At 42.4% G+C, this 13,334-nt stretch overlaps 1 protein-coding gene across 2 annotated transcripts in view; it reads right to left on the bottom strand.

Moving 5' to 3' along the window:
- LOC310782856 (CD2-associated protein-like) overlaps positions 1–13,334 on the bottom strand; it is a 113,634-nt gene that overhangs the window by 58,203 nt on the left and 42,097 nt on the right. For both annotated transcript variants that reach the window (XM_083643633.1, XM_083643632.1), the window contains exon 3: positions 2,538–2,766. In XM_083643633.1, the coding sequence (XP_083499759.1) occupies positions 2,538–2,766 (229 nt within the window). The remainder of the gene's footprint in view (positions 1–2,537; positions 2,767–13,334) is intronic.

Genomic DNA, 13,334 nt, shown 5'->3' on the forward strand with positions numbered 1-13,334 from the left:
TGCATACTGGGACATACAGAAGCTCAGAGAGGGCATAAGAACAGTGACTGCCCCGTACTCAGAACACATGCATGTCGCTGCATTGCATTCTGGTCTATTGAGGCTACTGTCTGTGGAGAAATGCTTTCTCTGCCACTTCTACCATCCATTTCTGCCTGTAGCATTGTTGCTCAAAATGCTAAATACTGTAGTGAGTCTAGACAGCTCTTTGATCCTGAGTTACTGACAGCAAAACCTCATGTTTACTTAACTCCATTGTAGCTGCAAATAGCTCAACATGATTTCATATCTGCATTTGGCCACTAATTCACTGGTATAAGAAAAATACACATAATTGAATCTGTTTTCGGGTGGATTTTCGCGTTGGGTCGAGTTCCATTGTGTGAGAATGGTAAAGTGAGGTGAGGGGAGAAGAGATAAAGATCAATTGTGATCCTGATAGGAGCAGGACAGGGCATGGAGGAGGTATGCAGCACACACAAACACACGCACACAAAAACCAGTCACAGGTGAAATCATATTTAAAAGTAATTCTTCACTTTGTTTTAACCTGCTTATCTGCGTATCAGATAAGTGAGATATGGTACATATGAGAATGCAATGCAGTGTTTCCCCTAGAAAGAATTTCAGGCCTGGAGGTGATTTCGAAACGTACCCCGACCACAACGTCGGGGGCCCTCGCTGGCGACGCTAAACTTTTAGCTAACCCGTTCGCTTCTATGTTCGCAATGGCATCCCAAGTATCATAATACTATTATGGGATGCGATGCGAACAGTTGTATTATGGGATGTGCGTTTCCCAGGCAACGACACACGTTGACACTGTTTTGGAACAGCGCCGCACACTGGCATGATGCTCCTAAAAGCAAAATGCTTATTGTTTTGAATGATTTGGCATCTTCTATTACTGTCAACACTGTCAACACCAGTATTGTTCTATTGTAATAATATGCCATAAAGGTTTATTGAAATTTTGGGGAGAGTAGGAAAAAACAAAAAACAAAAACAAAAAACTTTTTTTTTTCTGGCCTGGCGGGGGCGTCGTTGGTCTGGCGGGCCCGCCAGGCCTGTAGAATGGTAGGGGAAACACTGCAATGAAAACAAGTTTAGACGTATGGTTTCGTATTTAGCCTACATGTTTCTGTCATTGACAACTAATAGGGCTTTTCCACACACATGTGCTGGCCTGGCCTGGCCTGGCCTGGTCTCTTTTTCAAATAGAAATAGACTCTGGGTTCCCAGATTGGTGCTTGTGTAACTTAGGAGGATCCGCCGCTCGGCCGTTCTTGGCAGCCATCGAAGTCAGTCAAGACAACAAGGAAGGAGGAGACACAGAGAAGCAGTTGGGGCAATACCTCAAACAGGCATACCGGCTGTCTATGTATTGTTTGATGGTAGCCGAAATACTGCGGACACAATTGCGACGGTTGTTTTCTGGGTGTACTTACCAGTCCGTGCGTCTGTGTGCTAGTTCCTGGTGGTTGGGCAAAAGATTTGACAGCTGCAACTGAAGCTGGATTTATAGTTTTGGGTGCTCCCATTGTTAATTGAAAGGGGGGGGGGCAGCATCTTAAAAGGGGGGAGTTATAGTAAGGTTTTTGTTAAGTCGTTTTTATTTCCTAAATTATTGTAAGATATATATAGGAAACAACAAAGTGTATAACAGTTCCATAGAAGTGTAATAAACATGTTCATTTGTGTCTTTAAGTAGGTCCTTGTTGGCGCTCCCCTGTTGGTGCTGGTATTTTGTTCCAGTAATTATTAGCACCTGGGTAGGGAGCTATAAAGAGAGTGACTGGGCGTAGGGATTGAAGGCTGTTGGGTAAATGCTGCTTGGGCTAAATGCTGCTTGGGCACACCTGTAAAATAACTTTTTCTATGCATGGAAAAGGCATATTTCTCTCTCACTCTAAAAAAAAGAAAAGGTTCGCAAATGTGTTTAAATCCGTGTTAGTGAGCACTTCTTTGCCAAGGTAATCCATCCACCTGACAGGTGTGGCAGATCATCCACCTGACAGGTGTGGCAGATCCCCCATGCTGATTAAACAGCAGCATTATTATTGCACAGGTTTACCCTCAGGCTCTTCTAAATGTCGTGTCAACACTGCAGTTGGAAGAGCCCTCTCATCGACCATAGGATTCTCGTTAGACAATCTGGGTTGGGCATTAAACTCACCTTCTTTCTGCACTTTGAAGTCACAGGTAGGGTCGGGTGGGGCAAACTAATTATATCGGAAGTTGCGGAGGAAAGTGAGCTGTTTTTTTTAAGACAAAGTTTGAAGAGAATCACAGAGTTGCCTGGAAACAGAGTCCAGATGCATGCACACTGGCATCATTTTGTCTTCTACATACATTCTACAATGCATTTAGACAGACCACCACCGCTCACTTTTTTTCAGCTGTCTCCAATGTGTTATATTATACAGCTTTCAAATGGAACTCGCAGTTATATTTTTGTTCTGTATATTAAATAGTGGGTGCTGGTGGCTGTGCACACACACACACACACACACACACACACTCCTACAGTAACATACTCTTCCTGGGTGCTGGTGGCTGTGCGTGGGGCTGGAAGCCACCGGTCGGGATGCCGATGGTGCTCATCCTGTGAACCAGGTTGGCCACGTTCCCCCCGGTCTTCTCCCTCTTCTGGGGCTGACAGGACTCCTCCCTCTTCTGGGGCTGACAGGACTCCTCCCTCTTCTGGGGCTGACAGGACTCCTCCTTCACATCATTTTTACTTTCCTTGGCCTCTTTGTTCACCTCCTGAAAACACAGAGGAAAGACAGCGTGAGATTGGAAGCACGGTGTTGTTTCTACATATATCAACATTTCCAGAAGGAGATTTTAGTGTTATCTTATCTACAGGTACTTCAATGATTATCCAACAACAGGATGCCAAGCAAAATATCTTGTATTTTTGGTTTATTTTGCATGTGATTTCTATTGCAAAATGACTCCAAATATCTCTTCTTGATTGTGATCTGAATGTGTTCTCATACTGCGTTAATGTATAGAGCACAACATCTACACCAGAATACGACTGAATCTAAAACTGGTCTTAAAATAAAAAATAAAATAAAAAGTTACACACTGTCCAGTCTATATATATATATATATATATCAGTGTTTCCCATAGATAAAAGAATTTGTGGCGGGCCGCCACAAAAGGATTTTGACCGCCACAAAAGGATTTTGACCGCCACAAAAAGATGTTGACCAAAAAAAAAAAAAAAAAAAAAAAAAAAAATTACAGTGCACCTGAACGCAACATGCAAGATACCCGCTGAATAAATGTCCAATATATGTTCATGTCATTCTGGCCAATACTTCTGTTATAGCATTTCAGTCTGGAATATGGAATATCTTTCAATAATCTATGATTTAGCTCCTAAATTGTCAAATACCGCCATATGCTCGCTACCCAGGCACTTATGTATGTACTTAACCTAACTAACTTAACCTAACTAACTATCCGGTGTGCACAACATTGTCAGCCTAAACTCCGGCTGACACCCCAAAAACCTACAATCCGCTACAGAAAAATTTATATTGTTTGTTTATTAACTGGCCCCTCGCCTTCTATCATTTCACGAAAGTGGCAAAGCAAGTTGAGTATCTCTGACCTATAGGGAGAAATTTAGTTTGTCATTGTAAACCCACAGCACAGTAATGATGACATGTTCTTCATAGATCTAGCCTTTTAATTTTGCTCTTAAGCTTTCTCAAAGTACACCAAATTCATGCATTTTACTTTAAAATGTTTAAAACATATCTCGCGGGGGGGCATGCCCCCGCAATCCCCTAGGGGGTCTGCGGTCCCCCACCACAAATACTCAAAATCCTGTGGGAAACATATATACCGGTATATATATATCCCTTTTAAGTGGAAAAAAATCTTATCTTGCTCGTGGTGTCCGAAATTGACATAACAGACATAACATTATGACATAACATTATGACATCATCAGTGATGTCATGAATCCTTCCCTGCTGAGGTTATAAAAGGGGCGACTTCATTTATTTGTGGTCTCAGTGTTAGATATGTCTAATGCCAGCTGTCTCCTATCTGAAGAGCACTTTCTGTGTTCCATCTGTCTGGATGTGTTCATTGATCCAGTCACCATACCATCTGCATCGCTCAGCACTGGCACATCAGTGCCCCATGCCAGTGTCCCATGTGTCAAGAGGTTTTTGACGGAAGACCTAAGCTGGTGCGCAATACTTTCATATCCGAGATGGCTGCTCAGTTCAGAAGGTCAGTGAGTAGTAGGACCTAAAACAGAGGCTGAAATTCAGCAGATGATCCAAGAGAGACAACTGAAGATTGAGGAGATCAAACAGGTCAGTAGAGCTCAGCAAGGAGGCTGCAGACAGAGAGAGAGCAGCCAGTGTGCGGGTCTTCACTGCTCTGATGCGGTCTGTGCAGAGAGGCCAGGCTGAGCTCATTGAGACGATCGAAGAGAAGCAGCGTACAACAGAGAAAGAGGCTGAAGGCTTCATCAAAGAGCTGGAACAGGAGATCTCTGAGCTGATGAAGAGAACCGCTGAGGTGAAGCAGCTCTCACGCACTGAATACCACCTCTACCTCCTCCAAAGCTTCCCATCCCTGATCACTCCTCCTCCACACACCAAGGACTGGACAGAGGTCGGTGTCCATCGCTCATCATATGTGGGGACTGTGAGGAGAGCTGTGGCTCAGCTGGAGGAGACTCTCAGGGAAGAGATGGAGAAGCTGTGCGCTGATGTTGAGCTGAAGAGGCTCCAGCAGTATGCAGTGGATGTGACTCTGGATCCGGATACAGCACAGTTCAAGCTCATCCTGTCCGATGATGGGAAACAAGTACATCATGGTATAAAAGTCAAGAAGAATCTCGCAGACAACCCAGAGAGGTTTTTTCCTTCTGCCTGTGTCTTAGGAAAGCAGAGCTTCTCTTCAGGAGGGTTTTACTACGAGGTTCAGGTTCAAGGGAAGACTGGGTGGTCTTTAGGTGTGGCCTTTAGGTGTGGCCAGAATGGCTTCTGCAAACTCTGGGCTATAGTGTTGAGGAATGGGAATAAGTACAAAGCTCTTGCTGGCCCTGCTGTCCTCTCTCTGAACACGAAGCATCAGAAGGTGGGGGTGTTTGTGGATTATGAGGAGGGTCTGGTCTCCTTCTATGACGTAGATGCTGCAGCTCTTATCTACTCCTTTACTGGCTGCACCTTCAATGAGGAACTCTACCCATACTTTGGTCCCAGTCTTAATGGTCCTCTGATCATCTCTCCTGTCAATCACACAGATTAGACCAGGCCCGCCCAACTGACGGCCCGCGGGCCAACTCTGGCCCACCAATCAAATCACGCCGGCCCACCGATCAGTTCTGACAAACCAAAGAAAACACCTTGTGTGAAATCCTCTCGCTCTCTCTCTCTCCGTCTACTTCTCTTTCTCTCTGATTGCCGATGATATGACAGCATGAAACAAACCAAATCTATTATTTTGATGAGCAATGGCTACTGAAAGGACATTTATAAGATATAATTTACACTATTTGAATAACTTTCATCTTGCTATGTTGGTATGATGTTGTATTTGCTGCAGCTAATGTAGATCATAATAAAGTAACCTCTACCTCCACTGTCTACACATTCATTTCAGCTTGACTCGTGTTGCTCACTTTGTTGCTTTCTCTGTAGTTGAGCTGAGTCCCTGCTAGGGATGTTCATTTTGAAAAATTTCCATAATCGAAAATCGGGAAAATGAACGATCAATTATCGATTATCGATCATATTAATTTTTTTTTTTTACAAAATGAATGCCTATGGCAGTTCTCCTCAATGAACTGTGTCTCCTCTCCAACACTCTGCTGTCCCCGGCGCATGCCGGTGTGAATTCCCCATGTTTAAAACAGTTTTGTTGGCACAAAGGCCCGTGCCCAGCCAGAAAACTAGAGACTATATGAAGCTCCACCTCACGTTAGTCGGCTGTGCAATGGAGTGGGGCGAGGAGGAACGAATTCCACCCAAACCTAGTCCGCAAAAATAAATAAATAATAATAATAATAATAATAATAATAATAATAACAATAATCGATAAAAATTCCACATGATCGATTCAATTCCTTAACGATCAATTACCGGTTTTCGATAATTGATGAACATCCCTAGTCCCTGCAGCCCAAAACTCATCTATTAACCCTTTATTTGCTAATCCTCTCATCTCATTCTCTCTCTCTCTCTCGGTCTCTCTTGGGTTCTCTCTCTCTCTCTCGCTCTATAAGTGAAGATCATAATTGACTCTGCTTGCCAAAGCATGGAGTTTGCATGTTCTCCCCGTGCTCCCCTGGGGTTTCCTCCAGATAGGAGGAAACACGTTACAACACCGGTATAACCGGTGTTGTAACGTGTTTATTAGCCGGTGGGAAAATGTCAACACCGTGACAACCCTAGTGACTAGTCACAGTCACACGGTCATATATCTATGCTGCCGCGGCTTTGCAACTCCAGACAAGCGTGTCATCTAGTAAAGGCACACCTTCAAGCGGGTAGAGGAGGGCATCTGCATAGGCTAGGATAGGGGACCCCCCCCCCCCCCCCGTGGGGGATCCTACAGGAGTCCAGACTCGTTGGTGGCGGACTGGGGAGGTGGGTGGGGCAAAACGACGCTTCGGAGGATGGCTTCAGGGGAGATGGACTGCCGTGAAGCTAGCTGCTGCTATGATCGGCCAGAGAGAGAGAGGTGACGTAGAACCCTTGCTATATATATGAGAATGAACCGACGTCATATCTGACGTCATTGCAGACGTCATACTTGGACTTGACTGACGTCACGGGGTGATCAGGTTATGCATGAGTGGCCTTCTGCTTGAAATTTGGTCTGGAGACCTCACTTCAATCATGAGAGGCCAGTTGATAGGATTTAACTAACTTTATTTAGCAATCATGGCAAATACTTTGGCGCATGACTCCATTGGCCAGTGGCGCTGCTCTTGAGGCGAGAGGAGGGCATCTGCATAGGCTAGGATATAGCCCTGTTGTCATGGAAACACAAGCCCAGGCCGTGCTGGGCCGGGCCGGGCCAAGAACTGCATTTGTATGGGAAAAACAGCAGAAGTAAATCTGCGTTTTTGCGAGGGAAAGAGAAATCAGATTTCGTTGTGTCACACTGGAGACAAATTTCACTTACAGGTGGGAAATAATCCAGCTGCATCAGATCTAGACAATCTGGATATGAAATGCATGGTTAATGCCAGGTGTGAACTAAGGGTGCACTGCAAAATGTTTTTTTTGTTTTTTTGTTTTTCATATTTCCATCTTTATGACGACATTTAGTCCTCAATACAAGAAAACATACACACACACACCAGAGATGCTCACAAGTCATTTTTTGCAAGTCCAAGTCAAGTCTCAAGTCTTTGAGGACGAGTCTCAAGTCAAGTCTCAAGTCACTGTGAGTGAGACTTAAGTGCGACTCAAGTCCAAGTCCCAAGTCCAAGTCCCCATCTCTCACACACACACACACACACACACACACTAGGGGTGTAAAAAATAATCGATTATAAGATGCATCGCGATGCGGACGTGCACGATTCTGCATCGATTCACAAATGTCAAAAATCTATTATTACTTTTTCTTTTTTTTATCAAATAAAATATAATGGAAGTACATGGAGTTGTTTAGTTTAATTATGGATCATAATACAATGCAATTCCAAATGCACTTTTTATTTTAAAAGTAGCCACACAGTGAGAAAAAAGAAAGTGAGAAAAAATAAATCATGTATTGCGGAAAAAAGTGATGCATCGATTTAAGATCGATAATCGTAATCGAATCGAATCGTAGCCCTCTGAATCGTAATCGAATCGAATCGTGAGGCCAGGGATGATTCACAGCCCTAACACACACACACACACACACACACACACACTCAAAGGACTACTCCAAAAAGATCCAGGAATTTGTCCTTCTCCTCGTTCTCCCTTCTTCTGTCTCTCTCGATCTTCAGCTCACGTCACAAAACAAACTATAACTATGGCAACCTGCTTCCAGTGCTGCTCAATGCACCACTGTACAAGCTATGTCCCACTCATGCTAAATGTAGCTATGGCAAATGATCTTAATCAGCGCTTGCAGCCACGCGGCCGTAAAACATACGTGTCAGATCGTCACCAGCCTGGGTAAAACATACATGTCAGATCGTCACCAGCCTGGGTAACTCCTTGACAACGTGCAAAGTCCACGCCACGCCTTCACATAACACTGTCAGCTTATTATGCAGTGCAACTAGAGATATATGGTGTGTGTGTGTGTGTGTGTGTGTGTGTGTGTGTGTGTGTGTGTGTGTGTGTGTGTGTGTGTGTGTGTGTGTGTGTGTGTGTGTGTGTGTGTGTGTACATGCACACATGAGTCTGGATGAGAGCCAATGACAACAAGGTGATACAGTGTCAAGAGTGTGATCTTTGAAAATGATTTTAAATTCCCACCCTTTGAATTTACAGAGTAGCACAATGTCCCTTTTCACACTTGTAGGTAGCATGTCATTATTATTTATATAATGGGGCATATTATTATTTATATAATGGGGCATATGAGGAGTTTCGCGGCAAAATAAGATCGACGATTAAAACATTTCAACACACACAAATGATTTGAATTAAAGTAACTCATAACAGGTCAATGGGCCACTTCTCAACAACTGAACCCAAAGAGGATACTGGAGCTTCACTGGAAAAGGTTTATTAAGGTGTCTTCATCAGAGCTGTCAAAGTTATCTTCAGGCCTTTGTGTACTAAAAAGTAACATTTACGGTGATCTGCTTTCTTGAAATATCGAATTTGATTGAATTTCAGGTTGTTATCTTTTCCCCCAAAATGGACATTTGGGCATTTGAGAGTGAAAATCCAGCACTAAAATAGTAGCAATGTAGCATCCTGTAATATCCTTATTCAGGAAAAGCTCTGTATGTGAATCTTTATATTTCAAAGTAGTAACCCTTCATGAAAAGAGAATATACAAAATATGATCCCAGAAAGTGAGTTAGTGCAGACTGTACTGTATAAAGGAAATAGTGTTGGAGTTGTGTGTAACAAGTCACAAATCAAAAGAAAATGACTTCTGTCAGGAAAAGGTGACATATACACAGCATCCTATCCCAATCAGTTTTGTTCACTGAAACCAAACCAGGGCACTTATTCAAATGCTCAGACTGGAGCCAGACCAGTACTTCAACCTGTCACACCTGGAGCCAGACCACTACTTCAACATGTCCCACCTGGAGCTGAAAACGCCAGCAAAAAGTGGCCGTGGGGTTGCTGTAACCATACAGAGAGAGAGAGAGAGAGAGAGAGAGAGAGAGACACTGACAAGAAAGTGAAGAGAGAGAGGAACGTGACAGCGCAGCAAGATGGATTTGAATGCAGAACAAACACTTCTCATCCTTCTCACATGTCATCTAGATTAGCTACCAACTCACTCACACACACACTCACACACACTAACTCACACACTCACTCTAGGTTTGTCCGATACCACTTTTTTGCTGACCGAGTACGAGTACGAGTACTGACATCTGGGTACTTGCCGATACCGAATACCGAGTATTTAATTAGGGGTCGACAACGTGTTTTTGTTACGCCTCATGGTTAATTAAAAGATAACTTTTCAAGATAATGGGTTTTAGTCATTTTCTTTAGTATATATTATATGCAGAAGTACCTAGTTTTCGCAAGACCACACAAATTTCACATACCGGGTATCACCTATACTTGATAGTCTCTTCTCTTGATGCCTTATGAAACAAAAGTTTCCCATTAAATAAGGAAATAAGGTTTCCCATTAAATAAAGAAGTACCGTAAATTTCGGACTATAAGCCGCGGCTTTTTCCCCGTTTTTTGGCCCTGCGGCTTATATAACGGTGCGGCTTATCTATGGATTTTTTCGGGGAAAAAAAACGGAATTCTCTCTTCTTTAGCACTCTTTCTAACTATAAATCCACTTCTGTTTTAATTTCCTCTCTTGCCCTCTTTTCACCACACCGCGGACACTGTGTGCACTGTAAAAAAAAACACAGGTGGTGTTGTGTTATGTTGTTTTGTTGAAATGTTAATAAATGGGAGCTTCCTCAAACAGCCATCTCTTTCCCGACAATCCCCTCTGTGCATGAACCCTTACATATGGTAATTAAACATTAAAACACAATTAAAAAAAAAAAAAAAAAAAAAAAAAAAACATTAAAACACCTGCGGCTTATAGTCCGGTGCGGCTTATATATGTAACAAACAGGCAATTTTGCTGCTGCGGCTTATACTCCGGTGCGGCTTATAGTGCGGAAATTACGGTATGCTATGAATCAACCATTTAAACCACATATCTGTGCATCTCCTTTGTATTTGTTCTGCTTGTCTATTTTCATTCAAACATTAAAATAGAGGTTCCTCGTGATTTTATGTTCATTATGTTGGGTCTCGTAGTTAGATTACTACTTTAATGTTTATTGTAAAAAACGAACTTTATCATGCTTTTATTTTGAAGGCAAAACCAATAAACTGGAAGTGAAATTGTGACAATTGTTGCTAAATTCATGGACATTAACGTTACGTTCCACTTTTAAAACGTTAAACTTTAAGGCAGTATGAATTACGGGACACATAGCACGTATTACAACGATCTGGTAAGCCTTTGCTTGTTCCACAGCACTGTGTTGTCTGCTAGAAGTGCAACTAATGTTAACCTGTAAGTTGAACAGAAAGTGTTCTAGCTTGTTGCAGGCTACGCGGCTAACTGCAGAGCTAATCAGTCAGACAGTGAATGGGCAAGGGATGCGGTGCATGCTGTAGCCCTATCAGCTGATTACTGACCTGATAGCTTTTTATGTCTCCTCACAAAGCGCTCCAGGCAGAGATGCAAACAATCACAGTGTTATAGTGAACAGCCAAGCTTCTCTGCATGCATTAACAGCTGTGTGAGCCTGACGCTGGCTTGCTACTTTGAGGTTAATGTCACGTTGCATGCTGTAGGTGTAACTTGTTATCGGGCGCGCGGCCATGTCAGTATCACAAAATAGGCCAGTATCGGCTCTGATCGGTATCGGGACATCTCTACCTCACTCACTCACTCACTCACTCACACACACACACACACACACACACACACACACACACACACACACACACACACACACACACACACACACACACACACACACACACACACAATCAGGTTGTTAAAGTGCACATACAGTACCCTAAGTGTGTAAAATAACGGGACGAACTGTTCTTTCAACAAACTCAAATCTTAATGTGTGTTCTTGTGTCCTCCTTTGTGTTTTCGACTAGGGCTGGGTATTGGTTCAAATTTCAAGAATCGATTCGATCCGAATCGATTAATCCTGATTCTATTCGATTCCGATTCGATTATTTCAATATCGATTTGGTTAGTGATACTAAAACATGTTTTTTGAGCTGTAACCTGAATTACATGGCTGTCCAGTTATGTAACACAGGGGTTCCCAACCTTTTTTGCGCGAAGGACCGGTAGATACATGGGGGAAAAAAGTTGCGGACCGGTTGTCAATTTGAATGGTTTTAGTTACACATATATTTACTCACCAGGTGGTGACAAAGGGTAAATAACAGCCTTTTCATCTGTCAATAAAGACACTCACAATTATGCACAGTGATTTGATTTCAGCCTATATAATTTCTAAAAGTAGATATTAATGATCAAACATTTCCATTTATGTAGCCTACAGTATTTATGTTTTTGTTTCAACTATAAACATAAATAAACGTCAACTTGAAACTATGTTTCAACTATCTCACACAGCCTATAATATTATAGCCTATGTTTAAAAAAAAAACAAAAAACAAAAACAAAAATCTCTGGACATATGTATCGATATCAAAGGATTAAAATAAAAATCGATTCAAAATCGGAGAATCGATTTTTTTTTAACCCAGCCCTATTTTAGACAATATTACTGCACGGCCAAAGTACGATCCGGAAGCAAAACAATGCGAGGAGGACAGATGGACACAAATCCTAGAAGCTTCCTGGCCAAGCGAGGAGTGATTGGATGGTGGCTTGGCTGATGGGAACCAATAGGAAGCCCCAAGATTCCTTGCAACTTGCAAGAACAAGACATCACAAGCAAGCAGCACAGTCTCTGTACATAGTATTGAGCTGACATGTCTTCACTGATCGCATCACATCAAAGTGTAAAGAGTGCTCTGCTGCTTGGGCCTGGCGTCTCCACACATTCTCCACACATCACACAAGTATCAACTTGGCATTCTTGGATCTGATCTAGAGCTGCAACGATTAATCAATTCGTCGAACGACAGAGAATTAATCTACAACTATTTTGATAATCGATGAATCGTTTTGAGTACAATTTTAACCCATTGATACCTGATGCAGCATTTGTGTGTATCCCTTTAAGACCGCGAACTGCGTTGACGCGGTTCACGGTCTTAAAGGGATACGCACACAAATGAGGGATATACACGCAAATGCTGCATCAGATATCAATGGGTTAAGAGAAAAGGTCTAAATTGTCTGATTTCAGCTTCTTAAATGTGAAGATTTTCTGGTTTCTTTACTCCTGTATGACAGTAAACTGATATTATCTTTGAGTTGTGGACAAAACAAGACATTTGAGGGCGTCATCTTGGCCTTTGGGAAACACTGATCGTCATTTGCTACCATTTTCTGACATTTTATAGACCAAACAACTAATCGATTAATCGAGAAAATAATCAACAGATTAAATCGATTATGAAAATAATCGTTAGTTGCAGGCCTAATCTGATCATCATCTCAAGTGAATTTAGCACTTAGCAGTGATCCTTACATGACTTCATCAATGAAATTAAACTTGGTTGCACAAAATGTTAGAAGTTAGAACTCTACACAACACAGACACAAAGATACAAAAAATATTCAAACAAAATCACAAACTGTATATCTAAAGTCTGTCATACTATATACTCACACCATCATAAAATCATACAGTATTAACTCCCAAACACACACCTAAAATCATAAACAAATAAAAGCAAAGACCCCAAATCTTCCAAAACACACAAGCATAACACTCGCTCTCTCTCTCTCTCTCACACCCTCTCTCTCACGCACGCACGCACGCACGCACACACACACACACACACACACACACACACACACACACACACACACACACACACACACACACACACACACACGTTTGTACTTCCTTGAACATGTGCTGACCAGCCAGAATGCCCTCACTCCAAAGGTCCAAACCTTAAACCTTAGTTACAACAACAACAACAACAACATGCACACACACACACACACCTGACACCTGTGTCA

This window comes from Poromitra crassiceps, assembly GCF_964638095.1.
Source record: "Poromitra crassiceps genome assembly, chromosome: 9".
NCBI classification, from domain to species: Eukaryota; Metazoa; Chordata; class Actinopteri; order Beryciformes; family Melamphaidae; genus Poromitra; species Poromitra crassiceps.